A 26672-nucleotide genomic window follows, 5' to 3' on the forward strand; every position below is an offset into this window, starting at 1 on the left:
AATTGTAATAATGAATAATAAACACAATTAAATAAATACAATTTAACAAATATACAAACACACAAACTTTACCTCTTTATAATATTAGTATAGATAAAAAAGAATTTCTATTCCCAATAAAAAGTAGTTAAATGTTTCTATTTCTTTTAATTTCAGAGATGAATCCAGTATCCAAGAGAATATATGGTCTGGCATATGCTGTGTAGTATTTTTCTTCTTAATTATATCAGTATTGACATTTCCAAATGGACCATTTACTAGACCTCATCCCGCTGTTTGGAGAATTGTGTTCGGACTGTCAGTTCTTTATTTGCTCGCACTGTTATTCCTATTATTTCAAAGTCACTCAACAGTGTACGAGATAATGTACTGGGTTGATCCTAATCTACGCAATTTCCACATAGACATGGACAAGGTAAAAACAAAGTTATGCTATACATATTTTATTCATAGTAAGATTGAAATTGCGAAGATGCTCTCTTACATTTCCATATTGCACCAATAGTTTTTTCCTAATTTTTACTGTCTTGCATTTTTTGTTCATGCGTGAATTACGTGGAACCTCGGTAATAGGTAGTATGCTTGGATTATAGAAATACTAAGGTAGGTACCCACATTTCGGGAGATAATGCAAGTTCGATGGAGAATCAAAAATCAAATCAAAATCTTTTAAAGTCAATAATATAAAAAGTATTAAGTGCAAATAATCACATAATTATAAACTTAGGTGAATTAACGGTGAATATGTCATCATTAGTGAAAATTAATATTTCAATAGTAAATTATTACAAAACTGTTTTTATTGTTCCAGGAATATGCAGTTAATTGTTCCGATATAAGTTTTGCCAAAGTCTGGTCACACGTTGATGTTTTTGCATGGGGACATTTTCTAGGATGGATGTTCAAAGCAATTCTTTTCAGACATGCAGGTTTATTGTGGGCTATATCTATTATGTGGGAAATCACGGAAATTGCATTTGCTCATTTATTGCCCAATTTCTTAGAATGCTGGTGGGATTCAGTAATATTAGATGTGTTGATTTGCAATGGTTTCGGAATATGGTGCGGGCTTAAAATATGTAAAGCTCTGGAAATGAGAGAGTATAAATGGGTTAGCATAAGGTAAGAATTTGGAGAAAAGAAATAGGTTGGGTAAGGTGGGGCACAATGTTACAATGCACATTACTCCGTCCCTTTCTATTAGTTGTATGATGTTGGTATACACGTATGTCAAGCTCATAAGCCGCCATCTTTGAACCGTTGTTCCTGCCACAGTTTGTGCCGCGCTTGAAAATTAACAAACAAAAATTGTTTTTGTTTTATTAAACGTCGAAAAAACCGTTTCAAAGTTTTTAATTTTTTGCCGGACGTGATGTATTCAGGTCTTTCAGGTCAATGTTGATATTTTTCTTTATTTTTATAATTATTTAGCTACATATTACCGTTAATTGTTTGTTGTAAACATACCTTAAAATAATAATTCGAATTTTTCAATTTGGTTTGCCTCTCTGGGGCACTGTGTGACACTGTAAAAGTCAGCCCCAAGTACAAAATGTTTTTGAACCATTTCAAGGTATTAAAAGAAAATGGTGCGGAATCGTAAGAGGAAGACAGATTATAGTCTTCACAGTGAAAAAGATATGGCAGAAGCGATTTTGATGGTTGAAAGCATTATTTTAGAAAATTACTGCCAGATATTGAGGATACGACGACGACGTTAGCTACTTACGTCGAAATGGCAAAATTGACAATCGTTTCTATTTTCCACTTGAACTGAACCTATTATTTTATGTTGTAACATTGCGCCCCTTACCCTGTAACAGACTACCCCAGATACGGGGCTCAGTGTTACAATCGACTAATTTATTTAAAGTACAATTTAAATTTAGTAGTTCCTAATAATGTTAATGTTTGAGCTATTTTAATTAACGAGGGATTGTTAATATTTATATTCATACCAAAAACTAGCTGATTGAAACAATATTTTTGTCATTATAGTCCCGTATATTTTTTTTGTAACACTGTGCCCCATCTTACCCTACCTTTTACGTAATGCTGCTGTCTTATCATATCAGACGACATTTGCTGGTATATCATATTATTAAAATATCATCTCAGCAAATAAAGCGCAGGTAGGTATAAAACGTCCATAAAAATCGTATTTATCCTATATCGCAAGAAGCAGTAAAATTTTTTCGAAATTGCGCGTATAAACAGGGCAAAGGCGCGGCGGCGGCGGCGCGTCGTGTGCAGGAGCGCTTACTTAATTTTTTCTAGTTTATTTTAACATCTTTTAACGGCTTTATCTATACAGGGTGATTTTAAGGCAAGTTCTAAGTTCCAAAAGTAATATATTAATAAAAAAAATATATGAGAAGAAACTAAGTTAAAGCTCATTTTGTAAGCTACAACCTTCAATCAAACCAACGCGACAAATCAAATTTTCAAATAGTGAATACATGAAACCAGTTTTGAATTTTGATGTAATCTGATATTTGTTTTCTATTTCTAGGGATATCTCATCGACGACGGGAAAGATAAAGAGAGCAATTCTTCAATTTACTCCAGTGCACTGGGCTCCTGTCCGTTGGCTAGACCCAACATGCACTTATATGCGATTTTTTGCCCTAAGCCAGTTAGTGGTATTTTGGCAAATATCGGAACTTAACACGTTTTTCTTGAAGCACATATTTGAAATGCCTCCATCTCATCCTCTGGTTATTGCCCGCCTTTGTTTAATAGGAGTTATCGTGGCACCATCCGTAAGGTAATGTAAATGTACCTCTACCTATCTTGTATACTAATATTATTATTATACAGGGTGACTCGGAATTAGAACATAATCTTGTAAGGAGTTATTATTAGGGTGAAATATTATAGAAATTTTTTTTTTTTAATACTAGGCAGTAACTTAAAAACTAAAAGAACAAGGAAAAAAACTCAAAAGATGATAATAAATTTATCTTTATTGTCACATATCAAAGGTCTAAAATGACTATTTTTTATACAGTGTGTGTCCTGATAAATTGCACATATGGAAATAGGTGAAACTGGACCTATTTTTAACGACAAAAAAGATTCCAAAAATTTCAGTACCTAATAATACTAAATAACAGGCGATACTAAAAAATACATAAAATACTCAGAAAACAGCAACAAATAATAACAAAAAATTACATTTTGAGAAAAATCTGCATTTTAATTCGTGTTTATTGGTTATTTGATAAATTTCTCCAAATAATGCCCCCATAACAGGTGACTTTTATTACTTTACTAGCGGCCGCCCGCGACTTCGTACGCGTGGATCCCGTTTTACCCCCTTCGGTTTAGATTTTTTCATACAAATGTTTTTTCCCGCTAACTCCCGTTCCCATGGGAATTTTGCCATATCCTGTTGTAACTAAGCTTTAAGTTTACTAAGGTACCTGCATGCCAAATTTCAAGCGTCTAACTTAAGCGGTTTAGATTTTTCATACAAAAAGATTTTCCCGCTTATTCATGTTCCCGTGGGAATTCCTAAGTATACTATAACCTGCCCAGGAGTATGAAGAATAATTGTACCAAGTTTCGTTAAAATCCGTCGAGTAGTTTTTGTTTCTATAAGGAACATACAGACAGACAAAAATTTTACTGATTGCATTTTTGGCATCAGTGTCGATCACTAATCACCCCCTGATAGTTATTTTGAAAATATATTTCATGTACAGAATTGATCTTTCTACAGATTTATTATAAGTATAGATGTTATTCTCTATCGTATTATCTTTGTAAAACCAAGAATCTCATGTCTCTATCCCTATCACAATATTTGCTATGATCATTTGAACTAAGGCCTGCCACCACATTATTCTCCGACTCAGGTAGAGACAATTTTAATTAAAATGCTTATTTTACTTTGATATCTTTTGTTTTTATTTGAAACCTAACTTGTTCTTATCCAAATTTCAAATCTAGAGTCACTTTCAGCTTCGTTGTTAACGAAGCGTTGAATGGCGCGCCCGGTGCGACTACAGTACAAACGCTCATTGCAAACGTTGTTATAGGGATAGAGACATGAGATCTTTTGTTTTACAAAGGCAATACGATAGAAAATAACACAAAGTTAAAAAACCACCTGTTATGGGGGCATTATTTGAAGAAATTTATCAAAATAACCAATAAAACACGAAATAAAATGCAGATGTATCTCAAAATGTAACATTTTTTTTATTATTTGTTGCCATTTTCTGGCTATTTTATGTATTTTTTAGTATTGCCTGTTATTTAGCTTTATTATCGTTTTTATTTTATCAGGATATACCTCTTAGTTTAAAAGTTATTACGTTTTCTATACAATAAGTAATTAAAAGAAAAAAAAATTCCATAAAAAAATATCCAAACAATGCCCCTTCGATGGCCTTTGTTCAAACGCTCATTGCAAACTTTGTGATAGGGATAGAGACATGATATTTTTGGTTTTTACAAAGGTAGGTAATACGATAGAGAATAATACAAAGTAATAAAAATCACCTGTAATAGGGGCATTATTTGGAGAAATTTATAGAATAATAAAAAAAAAAAAAATTAATTACTTTTTTTCACAAAAATAACTTTTTATTATTACCTACTTGTTGCCGTTTTCTGGGTATTTTATTAGTATCACCTGTTATTTAGCATTATTACTGTTTTTATTTTATCAGGATATACCTACCACTTAGTTCAAAAGTTATGACGTTTTCTTTACAATAAGGCAGGGTTTCCCAATTTTTTTTGCCAAGGAACCCTAATTGATTATACTTTTCTTAGCGGAACCCCCGTACTACTCCGCCCGCACGCCCTGTCCCTCCCTTGTGCGTAAACAAGTCGGTGCGAGCGAACAACATCGGTCACGAAACGTGGGATAATATTTTTTACGGAACCCTTGCGGCCTTTCCACGGAACCCCAGGGTTCCGCGGACCACCATTCGGGTACCGCTGCAATAAGGAATAAATTATTTTAAAAAATACAGAATATTTTTTTGGGTCTAGTTTCACCCTTTGCACTTTATCAAGACTCACACTATAGATCTTTTCTTCCAAGAAGACGCGCCCTACCACTTTTTGGGCGAGGGAAGCGCGGGGTGCGGGGAGTTTCGTAATGTAATCTCTTCGTCGGAGATTTCAGTCATTGTATAGCCTGACCAGGAACATAAAAACCCTCGCCATGTTGCGGAAAACTAATGGTACTAATTTCTTTTAATGGCAACAGTAACTGAAAACTTCATTAACATGTCACCTTGCATGTCAGTCTATTGCTGTCAAAGTGTAAACAAACTTTATTATAAATGCGCGCAATTGATTTTGTGAATTAAATTGCTAAAATCTTTTTATAGTCGTGAAAGAAAAGTGGTTCACAATGTGTTAAAGTATTTGTCGAAGAGAAATACTACTAAGGGTTCGGACAATATTTTCATTGAATAATGTTTCCGACAAAGGTTGTCAAATTGACTGACATGTTTATCGTAAGTACAGTCCACTATGAAAATTAGCTGTGGTTTGTTTCAACTACCTATTTTTTTTTTGTTACTTTCTAAGTGTTGAATTTTATGGAATTGGGAAAGAAGTACCGAGTTTGAAGCGTTCATGAGCAGACATTGCAGTTGAATATTCAAGTTCCGAATTTGATTATTGATGAATAATAAAATAAATCCTACTAGCTCGATTGATGGTTTCATTTAATTTATTTAAACCAGGTTACCTATAATAATATTTTTTCGTTAATTTATGAAAATATTAGCTTAACAAATTAGCCCGTAATCCTAAATCCTGATACATAAAGTTAGCCTATTAATTTAACACAGGTACGACTGTACTCAGTGTTGCACTATCAAATGCAATTGACACGCCTCTATGCCAGGGTTTTTATGTTCCTGGTCAGGCTATACTACAAATATTTTGTGTTCGTGTAATGCTGCCCTTCAGGGCTGCTCTAATTATTATTTTTAATTTGTTTCCATGTCCAAGATCGCCAATATTATTATATAAACATGTATACAGCATTCCACTAATCCATCATTTTTTATTAGTAAAAAAAGTGTTTCTATAGAGACGTCATCCATAGACATCATGACAGTATCCATGACTGCACACGCACACTACAATAAGTGCCTTTTCACACGTTCCGGTTGCCGGCTATCCGGCGCCGGGTACCCGGTGGTGAAGTGTATGGGCATGGTACGTAGCTTTCACATGTTCCGGCGTAATTCGGCAGGCGGTCGCCGGGTGCGCGCCGGATCCACCACTGTACGTCCGGTCGCCGGGCATCGGTTAGCCGGCGGCCGAACTGACAGTGCTTGGTGTATGGAACACGCAACTAGCTTTCACACGCGCCGGCCGGTCAGTCGCCCAAGTACAGTCTGCGAGTAGTTCTGTCGCACGATTGAGTTGCAGTTTCTCATTTTTGTATCCTGACGTTGCAAAAAGTTCTTCAAACGGTTATGTAATTCGTCAAAAGTAGTTATTATAGACATTCTGAAGTACTTGAAAAACCTGTCTTCAAGTTTAGTGCTCGTAGATCTGGGAATAATGTATAGAATGCACCTAATGCTTTTCTTTTCATATTAATTGGATGAACCCAATAATTTCTTGATATTTCTTTCCGGCGCAGATTATTTTCGTCTTCGATATAAAAGCCACATTGCAATTATTTGTTCACGGTCCATCTTTGAAAGTATGAAATGAACGAGACTGTACTCTTGTCGGCTCTCTAGTCCAGTGGCGGGGCAAGACCTAAATTTGATGTGGGCAAGACACATTTCGCGAGGCCTTTTTCTGTGGCGACCTGAAGACGGATTTTATATATATAAAAAAAAAACGGGTCAACGGTCTATTCATTGACAGTTTCTGATTTCTTGATTCAGTGATTATTTTTAAAGGAATATTGCGCCAAAGAATAATGTTCGTCACTTAAAACCGTGTTGTTGCTTAATTTTGTGTCTGATTATGGCTGAATTTGTTTGGAAAAAAATATATTTTTTAACTACATTGTTTAGCTATCAAGAATTTATATTTAATAGTCAATGTTTGCATTTATTGTCGTATTGTGATATTGTCATCTCCACCTTGTATACATTTTTTCAAAATTTTTGATGCGCGAGGCCCCTTGTTCCGCGAGGCCGTAGGCGGTGGCCCACGTCGCCTACGCCTTACGCCGCCACTGCTCTAGTCGATACTGCCGTCATCAACCGGGGCGTGTGATTCACACGCCCCGGTTGATCACACGGTGTGAAAGCTCATTTGACGCCGGGTAGCCGGCGCCGGATAGCCGGCAACCGGAACGTGTGAAAAGGCACTTAGGCTGTTATCACACTGCGCCGCGCTCCGCCGCGGAGCGCGTGATTTCATATAAAAATCACGCGCGCGGACGCGTTGTCAGTGTGAAGTGCCGCGCGCGTTTTCCATACAAACTGAGGTACTTGCATACAATTACTAAATCTGTCGCCCCGCGCTCCGCGACGGAGCGCGGCGCAGTGTGATAACCGCCTAATGATGCTCGGATTGCTCGAATCAAACACCCCGCACCCCGAGCTTCCATCAACTAAAAAGTTGTGGGGCGCGTCTTTGTGAATGAAACGATCTACCTACCTACCTACATAACTCCTTTAATACAATAGCTATGTCCATATTATTTTCTTTTTTTTTAAACTTAATTTTAAGGACTTAAATTATTATTCCCTAGCACTTTGACGTTTTACATTAAGTCTTAAATTATACATATTATACCGTGACTTAAAAATTGATTTATTTACAGGCAATATTATATTTACGTAACAGATCCGAACTGCAAAAGAGTTGGTACCCAATGTTGGGTATATGGAGCTATTATGGTTACAGAATCCATGTTATGTATAAAAAATGGCAAAGAACTCTTTGGCCAGGCTCAAGTTTGCAATGTTATTGTGTGGCTGGTTATTCAAATTTTAGTTTCAATTGGATGTGTGTATGGTGTTGTGCTGTACCACTGGTATTTTCAGGTATGTATACCTACAAATTAATTAAATGTTCGCAATAATTTGTTGTTAAGTAAAATAATAACAAATAAATGTCCTTAAACATGTTTGTTTACACTGCGCCATACAGGGTGGAAACGATAAGTGATCTCACTCGATTATTTATAAACCATACAAAATATTAAAAAAAAACTAGTTACTGATCCTGAAAGTGCTTCATGAGCTCTATAACACGGCATTAATAATAGGTTATAGAATAAAAAATAATAGGTAAATTTTTACCTAATGTTTCCAGCTTTCATACATTTAGTACTATCAGAGTAAATACAAATGATTTGTATTTACTCTGGTACTATTCTATTTTCAGTTTATTATTTGATATAAAAATTACTCTTCTAATATTGTGTGGTTGGCTTGGCATACATTTAGTACTAGCTGACCCGGCGAACTTCGTACCGGCTTAGCGTAGAGATTTTCTTTATATTTTTTTTCGTAAAAACCTTGTACAGAGTATTAGAAAACTACAAAAAAAAATCAGCCAAATCGGTCAAGCCGTTTTCATGTTATGTCGTGACAACGGAAAACGGGTTTCATTTTTATATATATAGATATAGATAGAAGCTAGAAACAATGAATTTTCGAATAGTTCCAGTTTATAAGGTAACCTATATTATTGGTACCATATGAAAGAGCTCGTGAAGCACTTTCAGTATCAGTAACCAGTTTTTCGGTATCTTGTATGAGTAGTTTAGAAAATAATCATCGAGTGAGATCACTTATCGTTTCCACCCTGTATAGTCCAGAAACTAAGCCTATTTGCTATGGGTTTAAAAATAAGTAATTTTACAAACGTTAATACTTTATTTGTAAATAAATAGAAAACACTCAGAGCAATACAGACACATTTTTTTTCACACGTTTTTATTGTGCGGGAATTGGACATGCAACCCTCTGGCATAGTTGGGTCAGTCAGACAGAATGCGCATTTCGCATAATGCTATAATAATATGAAGACTGAATAGTTTGTTTGTATAATATTAGTATAGAAACGTGCTCATTTTACAAAGTCAGACACGTTCTGTCCTATGGCTGGTTTTCTATAATCAATCCTAATCCAAATCCCCATGTGCCAGAATCTCATGGCAAATGGGGTAAATAAATTTTGTTGTGTGCAATACTGGGGAAATTGGATTAATTTGGTGATTCGGGTAGCCCGCTGCGCGTACTGATGCTCTACATCTGGGCTTCGGCTTGACACAAATTTTTGGGGCATCCTGTATATAAAAACGCATCAATATCCAAAACAGATTGAAACTTGATAGTTAAAAGGACGGATTTGGACAAGGATTATAGGAAACCGGCCTTAGAGATCTGTGGCACAGTAGATAAATATATATACTGTGTCTGTGGATTGTGTATTCGATAATATAATAAGTTGGAACTAGCGATTTTCTAAAAAAAAAAAGAGCCTCACCTGGTGCAACCGCCTGGCGTAAAAATCGAATAAAATGTAGATGAATGTTAAATAATAATAAAATAGGCCATATAATAAAACATGATCTTTCCTTTCAGCCCAACAAACTCAACACATCAGGTAGCCCAAAGAAAACGAATTAAATTAATTCCACTGTGGTAAGTTTATTCACTATTTTATGTAAGTTTTTTTTCTTTTCGCAATAAAATTATCAGACTGAAATAATATGTACCTACTAAACAGGAGCACAGAAACAAAACTCGTACGCAAAAATGCATTTTCACGCCAGAATAACATTCGTAGACTAATTACTAAACTGGGCCCTGATTGCGCTAAATATTTTCTACTGCAATGCGACTGGATGACAAACGAAAATCAGACAAGTTTTGACAAATTCGTATCGCGGTGTCGTTTTGACAGCTAGTTCAAACGAAGGTGTAACGTACGCGCAACTGCACCTTTGAGTAAAAGCTGACATAAAGCTACTTTTTCTCACACGCAAATCAAACGCTTCACGAATATTTGCTGTGTTTTAGTAATTATTTTAGTTCAAAAAAAAAAATGTTCGGACTTTTTATAAAGAATGCATAAATCCGTTGTTTCGTCTTTGTTTGCGCGTGAACTTAACTGCGATATTACAATGGATAAAATGGTCTGTACTGGAGATGAAATGCGAATGATTGGAGACATTACAAATTAGAGCGATCGGGACCCTGTTATAATGTCAACTATGACGATTTTTATAGTCATATTTTTATGAAAAAATATTGGATGACACCCAATCAAACACTCCGGCATCCACTTACTACGTCCGTATAGTTAGGTACCTATTTGTTTCAGTCTTAGCGCTTAGCCGAGTAAGTAAGCAGCTTCTTGAAATCCTGCGGTTGTGATTGTAGAACGGTAGGGAACTAGGGACCTTTATCTAAGTCACTCTAGGACTTATCATAACCGTTTTGATATGTTGTTTGAAGCACATCTAGACAAGACAAGTTACAAAACGTGACAGAATAGTACCTAAAACAAATACAAATATCTTTATTTGCTCTAAATAGGGTATGTACACAGTGGTGATGTTATTGAGAATAATAATACCTTTTCCTACTTAGCCATTTAAATATAGCATGCAAATCAGTAACAAACAAACAAAACACGTGTCTTACTATTTTAGTTGAAATGGAACGCTAAAGTTTAAAACGTGACAGTTTTTATTTCGATATCATTTCACGGGGCGAAGTAACTCCACATAAAAGACACGACCGATGCGATTTCGGAATTACAACTGTCAGATTTTGTATAGGATAGAAGAGCAGAAATTTTAATGTCGCTGACGTTTAACGTACATATTCTAATTATCAAAAACATATAACGGGTGTTTTTTTAGAGGTGTACAACTTTAAATTGCTTACACTGTTTCTAGTGATAGTCAATTTGAATATAGTTATGGGGGTTCATTTGTGAACAGTGTGTTTTGGCATTTCATAATCGTTCGTTCGTTCGTTTCAGCCGAAAGACGTCCACTGCTGGACAAAGGCCTCCCCCAAGGATTTCCACAAAGACCGGTCCTGCGCCGCTCGCATCCAGGCACCTCCCGCGACCTTCACCAGATCGTCGGTCCACCTAGTAGGAGGCCTGCACGCTACGTCTTCCGGCTCGTGGTCGCCACTCAAGAACTTTCGTGCCCCAGCGGCCATCAGCTCTACGAGTAATGTGCCCCGCTCACTGCCACTTGATTTTAGCGATTCTGCGGGCTATGTCAGTCACTCTGGTTCTCCAACGGATCTCCTCATTTCTGATTCGATTACGCAGGGAAACTTCGAGCATAGCTCGCTCCATCGCCCTTTGGGTGACCTTGAGCCTTCTTGAGGCCCATAGTAAGCGACCACGTCTCAGATCCGTATACCATCACTGGCAAAAAACACTGGTCAAAGACTTTTGACTTGAGACACTGCGGTATTTCGGACGTGAGAATATCGCGAAACTTCCCGAACGCTGACCAGCCGAGTTGGATTCGACGATTGACCTCTTTCTCGAAGTTGGACCTACTTAACAGGCGATTACGCTAAAAATTTTCATCTTCACTCGAACATCAGCTGTTTTGACAAATCCGTATCGCAGTGTCGTTTTGACAGCTAGTTGAAACGAAGCATAGACGTAAACGTAAAGCTAAATATCTTATGTGCCAATGAAAATACTAGGAAGGTACGTCCATTACCGTGATACCGAATTTGCACCTCAGCTGGGATGAAAAACGGAGTGCAACTGGAGAAGAAGCGCGTATCTATTGGAGACGTTAAAAATCAGCGTAGTCGGGGCACTGGACTGTTTGTCCCAGGTATACATAATTTTCGACAACTTCGAGTATAGTGTCTCCAACCTTCAGAGGAGTGGGTACAACACGGGCATTTGACATAATTTTTGTCTTGTCCATGTTCATTTAAAGACCCACTTGTTGAGAGTCTTTACTGAGGCCATCGAGCATTGTGCTTAGACCCTCCACGGTCTCAGCCATGACTACGATATCGTTCGCGAAACGAAGGTGATATTTATGCCAAATCCGCTCCAATCCAGAAGCTTGAAAACATCTTCCAAGGCGGTGGTGAACAGTTTTGGAGATATGACATCTCCCTGTCTCACCCCTCGCTGCAACTGGATAGGTTTCGAGTTCTGAACCTGGAGGCGGACCAACATTGTATTTCGTACAAGCCCTTCAGCGCTTCGATATATCTATAGTCAATTTGGCACCGTTGGAGAGACTGTAGCACTGCCCAGGTCTCGATCGAGTCGAAGGCTTTTTCATAGTCCACAAACGCCAGACTAAGTGGCTGATTATACTCCTCGGTCTTCTGTATAATCTGCCATAGCGTATGTATGTGGTCTATGGTATTAAAGCCTTTTCAGAAACCGTCTTGTTTCGGGAGGCTAGAAGTCGTCGAGCCTGCGTGCGAGACGATTCGTGATGACTCTCGAAAACAGCTTGTAGACATGGCTCAGAAGTGAGTAAGATGGGTCTATAATTTTTCAACAAGGTTTTGTCGCCTTTTTTGGAGAAGAATATCACCACACTTCTGTGCCATGTCGTAGGCGTTTTTCCCTCGAGTATGACGGAATCGAACAGCCTCTGAAGAGCCTTTAGTACCGGCGTTCCGCCTGCTTTCAGAAGCTCAGCCGTGATTCCATCATCACCCGGTGCCTTGTTGTTTTTCAGCTGTTTGGGAGCCATTCTAATCTTGTACAGACTGACGTCCGGGATATCTTCGGTATCGTTCGTTCGTTCGTTTCAGCCAAATGACGTCCACTGCTGGACAAAGGCCTCCTCCAAGGTTTTCCACAATGCACGGTCCTGCGCTGCCCGCATCCAGTTATCTTCGGTATAGTGTCGGGTCAATCTAGCTCTTGGATCTTCGGCTAGATTTGTGACAGGTGTACGTACACTCGTGTATAGTTGTCCGTAAAACTTCTCAACCTCTTCCAATAACTCAGGCCCCGACGAGATGGCTTTGGCCAACAGACAGATCCCTTGCGAACACTTTAGAGCCCTTTTTACGCTCAATCGCCTCTTTAATACGATCTGTAGGTCGCGAGTCAAAGTCTTGGAGATCTGTCTGTTAAGACGCCGATACTGAGCAGCATCTTCAGAGGACTGCAGAACCAAGTTTCGTCTCTCTTCCATAAGTTTATTGGTGAGGTCAGAGATCTTTTTGGTTCCTTTTGAACGACGCACAGTGGTCAATTTTAAGAATTTAGGGGTACTTAATTATATTATATAGAATATCATGCTTAAACGTTAAATACTTTTATTTTATATATAATTTAGGTATGTGAAAGTCATCGCTCAATGATTACGACTTCTGGTTCTTGTAACAAATTTAGAACTTCAGCTGACAAGGTGTTCTTATTATTTACGGTTATAGATCTCATATTAGACATGATGGGATCTGAAGATAGAAGCAGTATTTTAATGAGATCTTCATTGTTTAGTTTTCTGGTCATTTTTCTGGTGTCTTTATGGCGACTTTCTTGCGCGTCTACTCCGAGCTTGCCGATTGGTAGTATGAAATTGTCTATGATTTCTTTGCCGTGTACTAAAACTTTATGAACGGTTGGTGTCATATAAAGATCAACATATTTCATAGCAGTTTCTTTAGCATATTCTCCGAATTTGACGCTATTTATTTTGTAACCAGAGTTAAGCGTTTTTTAAGATGATACCGAACCTCTCAATTAGATCTCTATCAATTCCGGTAATATTTGACGATATACTTACCCGGATTAGCAAAGAAGCATCTAGCAGTATTGCCATCATTGCTGTTCCCGAACCCAGGCTTAGGAACATCAACTAGCAAACCAAGTTGCTCCTTGAATTGAGTTTGAATGTACCTACTTTTCTTTCTGCTACAATTTTCTTGTTTATTTCGCCACGAGCTTGTTTATTTCTCACTAGCTTTTGCCCGCGGCTTCACCCGTGTAATTTAGTTTGTCACAGATCTTCATAAATTATAGCCTATATGTTATTCTGGGTTATAAACAATAATACTGTAAAGTTTCATCAAAATCCGTTCAGTAGTTTTTGCGTGAAAGAGCAACAAACATCCAGACATCCAAACTTTCGCATTTATAATATTAGTAGGAAGGTTTATATTTTTACGAAATATAGACACTCATAAAATCCTATGAAGGCATGTGAAGGTGATATTTCGAAATTTTTTACTGTTTTGAGCTGATTTCAGCCACAATCTTGAAGTAATTGTACAAAAATTATGAATTGCATTTATAATTTTTTTTTTTTTGGTTTGTTATGTTTAATTCTGATACTCCGATACTAATAGAGTCTAAAATAAAGTTGAACAATAAATCTTTGCTATTTTTGGACATCGGCTTCATCGGAGGATTTTTTGATAATAATTCAAATAATTCCTTGTTTTTGATAGCACTTCCATTGCCTAAAAAATAGAAAAAATCCAATGAAATTTCCGCAAATAAAACTGATATTTTGAATAGGTAACACTTCAGCCTATGACCAAATAAAAAAAGTTTTTATTTCTAATTAGTTCCTAAAAACGTATGTTCCTTTTTACCCATAAATATGTTTAAAAACGGTAGTCAAATTCCCTATTTATTTATGATATGAAAATCTGCCAGATTTTAAATTGTCAATATGAAAATAGAATGTACTTTTTTACTAAACTCACTATAGGATAGGTATTTAGCAAATAACAAAAGAAAACTCGCACAAATCCGTCTATCTTAAAATAGAAATACTACAATACACAGATTATTAACTTTAAATTAATGAATCTTAGGAACCGATAAGAGTACACCGATGATATTTCTTTATAATGTAAACAACTAACCCTAAAATAGAAATATCGTTTATTTTTCGGATTACCTTCACATTGATAAAGTTGAATTTTCTACCGCTAAAGTTTGAAAATTGACCACAGTGCGACGGGTTTCACAGAACTTGGGACAATTTCCACGAACCTGTCATTGTATTCGTCCACATTTTTTCATTCAAAATGATTTTGCAACTCGAGCTGAAAGCTTTCGGGGGTTTGGAGTTGGATGGGCGCTGCGCGGAGCGTAGCCTTCATCAGTCGACGCTTCTCGAGCTTGGATCTGATATTTAATGTGCCTCTTATCATTCGGTGATCACTTCCTGTTTTGACTGAGTTCATCACAGAGACATCATTGAAAATATGCTTCTTCGTCGACAAGATGAAGTCGATCTCATTTTTTATAGCGCCATTGGACATGCAGCCATGTCCACTTTCGCTGTTTTGACTTCCTGAAGAAGGAGTTCCTCCCTCTCCACAAAGCCAGCCAGCAGCTGGCCACGTGCGTTCCTCTCTCCATACCCAAATTGCCCCACTTTCAGCTCATTCGCTTCGTTTACCCAGCTTCGCGTTGAAGTCCCCCATCACAACGGTAAAATGGGACCGGGAGCTATGTATGGCTCTGGAAATATCTTCATGCATAGTCTCCACTTCGTCGTCGGGGTGTTCCGTGGTCGGTGCGTATACCTGTATGACCTTCAGCCAATACCGTTTGGTGATTCTGAGTATAAGGTACACTACCCTCGCCGAAACACTCTCGATCTGGACCACGTTGTTGACAAGGGACTTGTGGACGATAAACCCGACACCACCTTGGGACTGCTGGTCGCCCTCCCGGAAATAGAGCAGGTTTCCAGATTTCAGGATTATGGTGTCCTCCCCTTCTCTTCGGACTTCACATAATCCCACGATATCCCACCGCAACCTGCTCAGTAGGCCTAAGATGCGCGCCGCGATATGCGGTTATCACGCCATTTTACCGTAATTGCTCATACATTTTAACGTTGATAAAAGTAATCACGGCGCGCATCTTAGACCTACTGTTCTTCCTCGAGTTCGGCGAGCCTCACGTCAGTCCGCAGCGTGCAAGTGTTAGGCCGGGTTCCCACTGACCTACCTAGCGGCGGTACAAATTGTATGAAGCTGTTCACATTATCCCGGATCCGGCTTTTTCGCCGAGCCCGGCATTTTTACCGAGCGTTTTGTCGCTACACAATGCCGGCAAAATGACCGGACCGGATAAATGTGAACGAGTTGCGGCCCACCCCGCCGCGCCCGTGCTCCCCGCCCCGCCCCGCCCGTGCTCCCCGCACTTCATTCGGCTCGGATTTCGGATCCGGTGATCCGGTGTAATGTGAACTCCCTTGTCCGGTGTTCGGTTTCCGGCAGAAATGCCGGTCCGGCATAGTGGGAACCCGGCCTTAAACGTTGCCAGGGCCAGGGGTCGTCGGGGTTGGTAGCCTGTCAGTACCCGGTGATTCTTAGCACCCCTCGCCCAACCGTTACCGCTACTGTGGCCCGGGATAGTGGGGCCGCCGGGGACTAGGGGCCGTGCCTTTTTGTTCCTAACCATACAGGGGGGGATTTTGCCTTGAATCGCCACGCTTGACAGGCGGGTTGGCGACCGCAGTTTTTTGTGAGGTTTCGCAGACGCAGCTGCCCGTCCGGTGCTGCAAGGTGCTGCAATTTTGTCGCCTCTTACGACACGCCTCCTGTTGGCGGTGGGGAAGAGTATCCTTTATTTCATAATAACATAGGATTACTCCAGAACAACGCTTGTAAATTGTGTAAAAAAATTTTTTCAAAGTCATGGTTCAGATCGCCATACAAACGTCCATATTACGGCCGATTTAATGTAACTATTTATTTCTTAGTTGAATGATATTGTAGGGTAGGTATGTGGCAGAGCTATGGTTTCAACAAGATGGAGTAATCATCATTCATCCAACTGGCACGGGACACCTTCAATTTATTGCGGGAAACATTCGATGAGCGCATAATGTAACGTCACAGAATCTCTCAGATCTCACGCATATGGAACCTGAATGTCTCCAACTTCCTCATTGGCCCTAGAGCAATTCCAAGTATACCATCAATAAAAGCCTAATTAGAGTCATCAAACCTCTCAGTCATTCAATTAGAGCCATTAGAACTTCATAACTATGAGTTGTTTTCTATGTGTAAGCTGAGGACACGTGTCTCCAGCTGACACATCTGTATCTTCGTAAATATTTATGCTACGATAATGTATTATACCTCAAAAATTACAGTCGAATCCAAATAGTAGGCTTTCCACTTTTCAAGACTTTAGCTCAAATACTGTTAAAACCACGATCAAAAAACTATGTGCGAGCTGGAGTACCGTGTCTCCAGCTTACACATCTGTATCTTCGTAAATATTTAAGCTACATCAATGTTTTATATCTCATAAATTAAAGTCGAATAAAAAATCCCGACTTCAATTCTTTCAAAGCTTTATTTCGAACCGTTTTCGAACTACGAACCGATACGTATGTGTAAGCTGGTGACACGTAACACACGGTGGATTATTAAAACCGTATAAGTTAGAGTTGCGTTTTAAAGATCAAATAATTCGTTATAATTAAAGTACACACGAGACATAATTTCAAATCTCTAGGCCTCTTAGTTTCAGAATTAAAAGCCAAAAACTATTTTCCCGCCAAATAATTCAAATAATATGGGTCGACTGCGACGTTGCCGTTCCGTGCGTCCACTAGAGCAGTCGAATTTGAACCTAAAAACTAGTACTGTTTGAATCATTTTTATTTGTAGTTTAAATCATTTAATTTCGATTATAAGAATTTTAGACTAGGAGCCGGCTGATTTCTGTATTGAGTACCTAATAACCTATAAAATATTTTGATAATAAGTTTTTATTTTGATCACAATGTTTTATTTAATCGAGGCAAAAACATTGCATCTATACTAATATTATAAATGTGAAAGTAACTTTGTCTTGCTTTCACGCCTAAACCACTGAACCGATTTTGATGAAATTTGGCATAGAGATGGTTGAGTCCCGGGAAAGGACGTAGGATAGATTTTATCCCAGTTTTTGAAATATGATAAAGATTTTCATCATTATCATATCCAGCTCGCACATAGTTTTTTGATCGTGGTTTTAACAGTATTTGAGCTAAAGTCTTGAAAAGTGGAAAGCCTACTATTTGGATTCGACTGTAATTTTTGAGGTATAATACATTATCGTAGCATAAATATTTACGAAGATACAGATGTGTCAGCTGGAGACACGTGTCCTCAGCTTACACATAGAAAACAACTCATAGTTATGAAGTTCTAATGGCTCTAATTGAATGACTGAGAGGTTTGATGACTCTAATTAGGCTTTTATTGATGGTATACTTGGAATTGCTCTAGGGCCAATGAGGAAGTTGGAGACATTCAGGTTCCATATGCGTGAGATCTGAGAGATTCTGTGACGTTACATTATGCGCTCATCGAATGTTTCCCGCAATAAATTGAAGGTGTCCCGTGCCAGTTGGATGAATGATGATTACTCCATCTTGTTGAAACCATAGCTCTGCCACATACCTACCCTACAATATCATTCAACTAAGAAATAAATAGTTACATTAAATCGGCCGTAATATGGACGTTTGTATGGCGATCTGAACCATGACTTTGAAAAAATTTTTTTACACAATTTACAAGCGTTGTTCTGGAGTAATCCTATGTTATTATGAAATAAAGGATACTCTTCCCCACCGCCAACAGGAGGCGTGTCGTAAGAGGCGACAAAATTGCAGCACCTTGCAGCACCGGACGGGCAGCTGCGTCTGCGAAACCTCACAAAAAACTGCGGTCGCCAACCCGCCTGTCAAGCGTGGCGATTCAAGGCAAAATCCCCCCCCTGTATGGTTAGGAACAAAAAGGCACGGCCCCTAGTCCCCGGCGGCCCCACTATCCCGGGCCACAGTAGCGGTAACGGTTGGGCGAGGGGTGCTAAGAATCACCGGGTACTGACAGGCTACCAACCCCGACGACCCCTGGCCCTGGCAACGTTTAAGGCCGGGTTCCCACTATGCCGGACCGGCATTTCTGCCGGAAACCGAACACCGGACAAGGGAGTTCACATTACACCGGATCACCGGATCCGAAATCCGAGCCGAATGAAGTGCGGGGAGCACGGGCGGGGCGGGGCGGGGAGCACGGGCGCGGCGGGGTGGGCCGCAACTCGTTCACATTTATCCGGTCCGGTCATTTTGCCGGCATTGTGCATTATCATATCATCTGAAAATTATAAATAACTTGAAAAAATCGAGTATTCGGGTAGCCCTAGTGATACTCTACCTCTGGGCTTCGGCTTGACAGTACTTTTTGGGAAACCTTGTACAGGTGAACAATGGTGGCGCCCCCTATCAATGTGTTTGGTGGGACAGTTCAGTTTAGTGGGTCTTTTATAGCTGAGACGGTTCATTGTTCAATACAATCAATTCTTTCCTCTCTATTATTTTAGGTGCCTTATGTACGTATAGATTACGCACATTCTTTTTATATGAACGTAAGGGTGGGATTTAGGGGGTCACAAAACCGGTTTTACCGAAACCGAAAAAAAAAACTGTATTCAGACATGGCAAAACCAGGTTATTCTTGGAAATATAATAGCTAGAATGAAATACTAAAATAACAATCAAAAACGTTTTTATTCAGCTTGATTATTATCACAGATCAATTAACATTTTTAATAATTAAGGTAGATACACTATACTAGAAATCCGATGATCTACGTTCTTGTCGGGTATCACTAATGAAATAAAATTCCTACTTCATAAAACTAATTAATCAGGTAAATTATTTATCACAGATCGATCAACTTTTAATAACCTAGGTAGGTATACTTTACTGTGTAGTAGAATACTGGTGATCCACGGTCGGGTCGGGGAGGTTTCCGGCTTTTTTTTTTTTTTTGAAGGGACGCGCGCTGATAGCTGGAGGAGCTTTTCCAGCTTCACCGGGCAGAGTGGCGAGTACAGAAGGTACTCTAGCAGTTTGGCGATCGTCGGTGCGCGTGCCGACGAGGCCGAGTGTGGGCTTCGCGAAGCGAAAGCAAAGACGTTCGCGATCGGGCCGTAGATTCCGGCTACTGGGACCGCAATTAACTGGGACAGTGGTCCCAGTCGCTGGATCGATAAAAATTAAATATTTTTCTTCCAGCGACTAGGTTCACTCATAGATAACTTAAAAAAATATATTATTCAAGCCAAAATCGGTATCGTACTAAAAGGACAATGACCAAAAGTGGTCCAAATGTCCACCACTAATGAGACCTATATTGGCTTATGGTCCATTAAATAGAGATTAACTTTCAGTATGGGACGAAAAATAAATAAACTGTCAGTAAAAAGTTATGACTGTATGAAAAATTGTAGTAGTTTACGCGCTAATCTCAGGAACTACTGGTCCGATTTGAAAAATTCTTTTTGTTATGGATAGCCCATTTATCAAGGATGGTTTTAGGTTATATAACATCACCCTACAACCAATAGGGGCGGAGCAGCGACCACCCGACCATAATTCCAATATTGTTGTCTTTCTTCTGAGTTTTTTTTTTCTTTTAGCGAGAATCTAACACGGCACACTAAGCGACATGACATAATATGCGTAGATTAATCCGAAATGTGCGATGGATAGAATGATATCAAGAACATTAATTTTCAGATGAAAAGGTAAAAACATGACTTTTCATTCAGTCATAACTTTTTACTGACAGCATATTTTTGATTGCGGTTTGGTTATAATGAATCAGTATTTAGTAGACTATTTTACTACATAGGTGGTGGTTGACATTTGGACCACACTCCATACATTTTTGGTCATTGTCCTTTATGAATGGTCCCAGAAAAGTATTAAATTTTTACTGATCTGGCGATTGGGACCGCGGTCCTAGTTGATTGCGGTCCTAGTTGATTGCGGTCCCAGTTGGCGGAAACCTCGGGTCGGGTATCACTCATCCATCAGAGATTCGTAAATCTAATTAATCTATTTAATTACCACAGATAAATCATATTTTACTAACTAAATCACCTAAAAGTAACCTTTTCATTAGTGTAACCTAAAAGTAAACCAAAGCAGTTCAAAAATCAGCTAAAAGGTTACAAAAGTAACCTTCTGGCAACACTGACTGTTTCTCAATATTGCAGTCAACTGTCATCTTTTTTTTTAATACAAGTTTTACGGCTATGGATATAGATCCTTACGGCCAATTCTGTGCAAATGCTGTGTTTCGTCTATTTTGTGATGTCTTAGTAGTGATTGTGATTTGTGATGTTAATGTTGTTAATTTTTTTTTTTTTCAACAAAAGAAGAATTCAATGAGGGCTTTCGCGATTGGAAAATCCGCCAGATGGCAATACGTAGACGCGAGGTCCAAATGCTGCGTGATTGGTGGATTTTGACATATCTGTCAATGTCATGCAAAATCTGTTTGTAACCATAGAGCAAAATACAGGGTGGAAACGATAAGTGATCTCACTCGATTATTTCTAAACTATACAAGATATCAATAAACTAGTTATTGGTCCTGAAAGTGCTTCATGAGCTCTATCAAACGGTATTAATAATAGGTTACAGAATAAACTGGATCTATCCGAAACTTCAATGTTTCCAGCTTCCATACATTTGGTAGTCACATTATTTTAAAAACTACATATCGCACCCTTAATAATGAATGGGCACAACTCCAAAATTCAGTTTTTTGGGAAAAGCCAAAAAACCAATCGGCGGATCGCGGTTTTTTACATAATTGGCTCTAAAATCTTTATTTTATCAGCTACAACTTTCAAATTAAGCATACTTCATCACTGGTATCTGTTATATAATTTTACATGAGACATTTTTGAAAATAATGATTATGAGTATGTAAAAAAATTGTTTAAAAAAATATTTCAAAGTTAGGCCTTTATTTTACTATTTCTGTTGTTGTGATTTTGGGTATTACTTGTACTTGTGCCCATCTAATCCTTAGGCTGAATTGTTTTATATGGAATATTCCCTAATATTGCTCTCTAATATTTAAAAATAAGTGTATTATTCGATTTTTATATTGATTTACGCCCAATAACATTGGGGACAGTTATTGTGCGGTATAGTAGCTTATAGCCAATTCAGTATAAGAGTAGGGTGCTGAATACTAGAAAATTATTAGATATGTCGAATTAGATTAAAATAAAGACTATTAGCTATTTCTCTGAGAAAACCGACATGAAAATACTAATTTTATGCATTCAAAATATTTTTACTTAGATAGATAGGGTCTCTTACCCTATAAAAAATATGCTTTTTATCAAATAAAGAAAAAACCTACAATAACTTTTTCTGTAAGGTTTTCTGTTATGGATTTGTTTAGGATAATCACTTATTAAAGTCCAACAGCCAGTACCTTGGTATCTTTTTTCCACTATCCTGATGTCCTGGTGGAAGGAACCGTTCTCCTTGTCCCTTACTATAATCACCCACATTATGTGGGAATCAGTTCAAATGGCTATTGTAAAAAATACAATTTAATACTCAAATTGGCATGTGTAATTTTTTAAGGATTTTAGCAACCAATTTTGAACACAAGAATATCTATTCTGGTGTTCTAAAATTCCCCAAAAAATATTTTACTACTAAAGCACCTTAGCCATGCTTCAGATTCAATTTGTGTTATATGGTTTACAAATACAGTCTTTTATAAGAGCACGGATTTGCAGTCCATCGAAGATAGCTGCTTTTAATTTTTCCGTACTCATCATCATTTTGCTTTTGATCATTTTAGTGATTAGAAAGCTCAATACATAATTATCTTTGGCCCTCCAAATAGAAGCCCTTTACGTCCTGCTTGACTTCAGTATTGCAAAGAGTCTAGGTACACAAGGTTTACGACGATATTGGACACCCAATATTTATTATTTTGTACAATTTTTATCCCAGAGTATGCTTGGTTTGTTATCACAAACTCCGTGATCTTTTTTCTTTGCTTTTGTGTACAATATTTGCCACATATTAATAAAAACTGGTGTTAACACAAGATAACATTACGAACTCACATTTTTAAGACAAAATGCACTTTAGAACTTAAATTTAGACAAACTGAAAATTTCAAGGTCTAATAGCTGATCAGTAAAATTGTAGTAACTTAATACGTGAAAAGATAATTTTAAAATAAATTCGATGTATCCTCAGTCCTCAGAATCTGAGTGATTAATTATCATCAATTTATGTGACCGTAATAAATTAAAGAATATAATTATAAATTATAACACTAACATATTAAAGTAATTCACCCTTTGGCTGACTAGTGCGTTTATTCATGAAATAAACAAAGAAAAAAGCCAAGCCCCGAGCGAACGTTAATAGCCTTAACACGTAGGTAAGTCTCTTATTTTATAAATCATTAGTTTATTTGTCGGGAAGTATTTCATAACCACCGCTTTATTTCTTAGCATCGCGATAAAACATTTTAGAGGCTCCTAATCAACCAATAGGTATGAAAATTAATACCAAGAAGCAAATTACTTTTATAGGAGAGTTATAAATTTAACTACAAACACACATCCATGGTCCGCCTAACTAAAGATAAAGTTATATTTTATAATTTTCTATGATTAACGGGACTTTATCAATGTAATAAAAATGAAAATGTAACATATTATTAGAAATATATGGAATTAATTAGACTTAGCTCACTAACACTTACTTAAAAGTTTGTCACACAAAGGCACAACTCCAAATTGGACCACAGTCGCAGGGGCCGGATTCGACAAATATCGGCATGTCTCTGATTCAGCCCTTCTAGCGGGAAGATAGATGAAAGTATGGAAGGGGCACAAAATGTAGAACTCTTTAATCTGATCATTGTTTTCGATTTCTGTGAAAGCCATCTTGTAGAACTGACGAAAATATGCCTCTCTAGTACAAAAAGTAAAAAACCAAAAATTTTGAGTTGTGCCCTTATATTATTAAGGGTGCGAATGATATCGTAAAACTGATTACTGATTCTAAAAGTGCTTCACAAGCTCTATCCAATAATAGGTATCCAACAAGTATCAATAATAGGTTACAGAATAAACTGGATCTAACCAAAAATTCAATGTTTCCTTCTTCCATACATTTAGTACTACCACAGTCATGACACTCATCTCTTGACAATATTATAGCAAGTAAAGCCTAAAACCAATGTTTTTCATTAATAATTTAAAATAAGAATACAATTTACGAGTTTATTTTAAGTATTTATTATTAAATTAAAAAAATTACACTTCTAATATTGTGTGTCTGGCATACATTTAGTATGGAAGCTGGAAACATTGAATTTTCAGATAGATCCAGTTTATTCTGTAACTTATTATTGGTACCGTTTGAAAGAGCTCATTAAGCACTTTCAGGATCAGTAACCAGTTTTTTAATATTTGGTATAGTTAAGAAATAATCGAGTGAGATCACTTAACGTTTCCAACCTGTATAGTTGTTGCCCATTTTTGCCACTTGACGTGGCAGAATCGTGGGACTTCACGGTATTTAAATAAAAATTAAAGTGGTTGCGTTTAGAAACGCCACAAATATTTGAGTCTTTGGAAACAAGTTCGTTATTATACTTGTATATTAAAATATAATTTTGTTTTACCTAGCTTTTTCTTATTAATAAAATATAGGTTATTAAGTACTCAATACAGAAATCAGCCGGCTCCTAGTCTAAAATTCTTATAATCGAAATTAAATGATTTAAACTACAAATAAAAATGATTCAAACAGTACTAGTTTTTAGGTTCAAATTCGACTGCTCTAGTGGACGCACGGAACGGCAACGTCGCAGTCGACCCATATTATTTGAATTATTTGGCGGGAAAATAGTTTTTGGCTTTTAATTCTGAAACTAAGAGGCCTAGAGATTTGAAATTATGTCTCGTGTGTACTTTAATTATAACGAATTATTTGATCTTTAAAACGCAACTCTAACTTATACGGTTTTAATAATCCACCGTGTGTTACGTGTCACCAGCTTACACATACGTATCGGTTCGTAGTTCGAAAACGGTTCGAAATAAAGCTTTGAAAGAATTGAAGTCGGGTTTTTTTATTCGACTTTAATTTATGAGATATAAAACATTGATGTAGCTTAAATATTTACGAAGATACAGATGTGTAAGCTGGAGACACGGTACTCCAGCTCGCACATAGTTTTTTGATCGTGGTTTTAACAGTATTTGAGCTAAAGTCTTGAAAAGTGGAAAGCCTACTATTTGGATTCGACTGTAATTTTTGAGGTATAATACATTATCGTAGCATAAATATTTACGAAGATACAGATGTGTCAGCTGGAGACACGTGTCCTCAGCTTACACATAGAAAACAACTCATAGTTATGAAGTTCTAATGGCTCTAATTGAATGACTGAGAGGTTTGATGACTCTAATTAGGCTTTTATTGATGGTATACTTGGAATTGCTCTAGGGCCAATGAGGAAGTTGGAGACATCGTTTCTCTAGAAACTTTCTGCCCCGTACAACCAAACTGTGGAATGGACTGTCGTCTGCGGTGTTTCCGGACGGATACGACCTGCAAGCTTTCAAGAGGAGAGCGTATCTTTACCTTAAAGGCCGGCAACGCACCTGTAACGCCCCTGGGTCTGCGGGTGTCTATGGGCGACGGTAATCACTTACCATCAGGTGATCCGTTTGCTCGTTTGCCTCCTATCACATAAAAAAAAAAAAAAAAAAAAAACATTCAGGTCATATGGATTTATTTTATCTGGGGATATGTGAAGTCACACTTCTTCGTAGATAAACTACGGACTTCAATACCAACATTCGTCGCTTTATTGTCAAAATGTAAGGCCATAATTGCTCGAGAAAGTGATTGAAAATTGGATATTCCGATTACGCCACATTTAAGCCAACCGTGGTCCCCTTAGGCCAGAAATCATTTTGAAGCACAAATGTCATAAGAATATCATTTAAATAAAACCAATACCATGTCAATAAAATATATTTAAGTATTTTATTAAAGTTGTATACCTCTAAAACACCCTTTACTTACCGGTCCATTGATTAATTTTCTACTTCAATTATTTTAAATTGATAATAGGCCAGTAGAATTAGATTTTAAATCGGAAATAATTCCTACAAAAGATTTTATTGCTTTAATGGCTTCATTGGTTGCCCATTAAGACTCTCCTAGGTTTTCGACTTCGACGGAGTTGTGCTTAAGTAGTGGGGGCCCCCCGAAAGGGGCGCTTTTTAGGTTTTCCGGTTATACCGTGTAAAGGACTTACCCTATCGAAAGTGGTCTTCCTGACGGTTGAAGGGTATTTAATCCTGCATTAAATAAGACCAAATTCATATGTTTTGGACAAACCGTTCTCGTGCAAATGTTCGGCAAAGTAGAAAATATGTGTATAATTAATGACCCTCTCCACGTCCAATAGCTCGTCACCCGTAGGCTCCCAAGCCTTGTAAAGGGTCGCCTTAACCAGCGTATCCCTGTCAAGGTTCACGAGTTGGATTCGCTTATCCTTGTTCGTCCCAGCCGTTCCGGCACTCTCCTGAACGACTGTGTTACCTAATGTGGCTGTCCCACTTCCTTGTACCCTCCTGTACGATTGCATTGCTTAGCCATATGCCTGATCCAAGGTTCGACGCCACAAAATCAACTTCGTACGCGTTAAAATAGTTTAAATACTATTTTCCGTGCTTGCAACATTTTTCTTTACTGCTTCGCCTCTATTAGTCGTAGAGTGATTGTATACAGTGTGAGTCACGTTAAAGTGTACATATGAAAATAGATAAAACTAGACCTATTTTTATCGACAAAAAATAGGTCAAAAAATTTTTGAGTTTTTTTTTTAATTTTTTATAGAATTTTTTTCCTTCCAAT

At 37.7% G+C, this 26672-nt stretch overlaps 1 protein-coding gene across 1 annotated transcript in view; it reads left to right on the top strand.

The window, feature by feature from the left end:
- LOC135087932 (phosphatidylserine synthase) overlaps positions 1 to 26672 on the top strand; it is a 40738-nt gene that overhangs the window by 12189 nt on the left and 1877 nt on the right. Inside the window, exons 2-6 of the mRNA XM_063982791.1 lie at positions 157 to 415; positions 812 to 1122; positions 2513 to 2767; positions 7769 to 7991; positions 9540 to 9599. Of these exons, the coding sequence (XP_063838861.1) occupies positions 157 to 415; positions 812 to 1122; positions 2513 to 2767; positions 7769 to 7991; positions 9540 to 9584 (1093 nt within the window). The 3' untranslated portion in view covers positions 9585 to 9599. The remainder of the gene's footprint in view (positions 1 to 156; positions 416 to 811; positions 1123 to 2512; positions 2768 to 7768; positions 7992 to 9539; positions 9600 to 26672) is intronic.

Source organism: Ostrinia nubilalis, chromosome 3 (genome assembly GCF_963855985.1).
Source record: "Ostrinia nubilalis chromosome 3, ilOstNubi1.1, whole genome shotgun sequence".
In the NCBI taxonomy this organism is placed as follows: domain Eukaryota; kingdom Metazoa; phylum Arthropoda; class Insecta; order Lepidoptera; family Crambidae; genus Ostrinia; species Ostrinia nubilalis.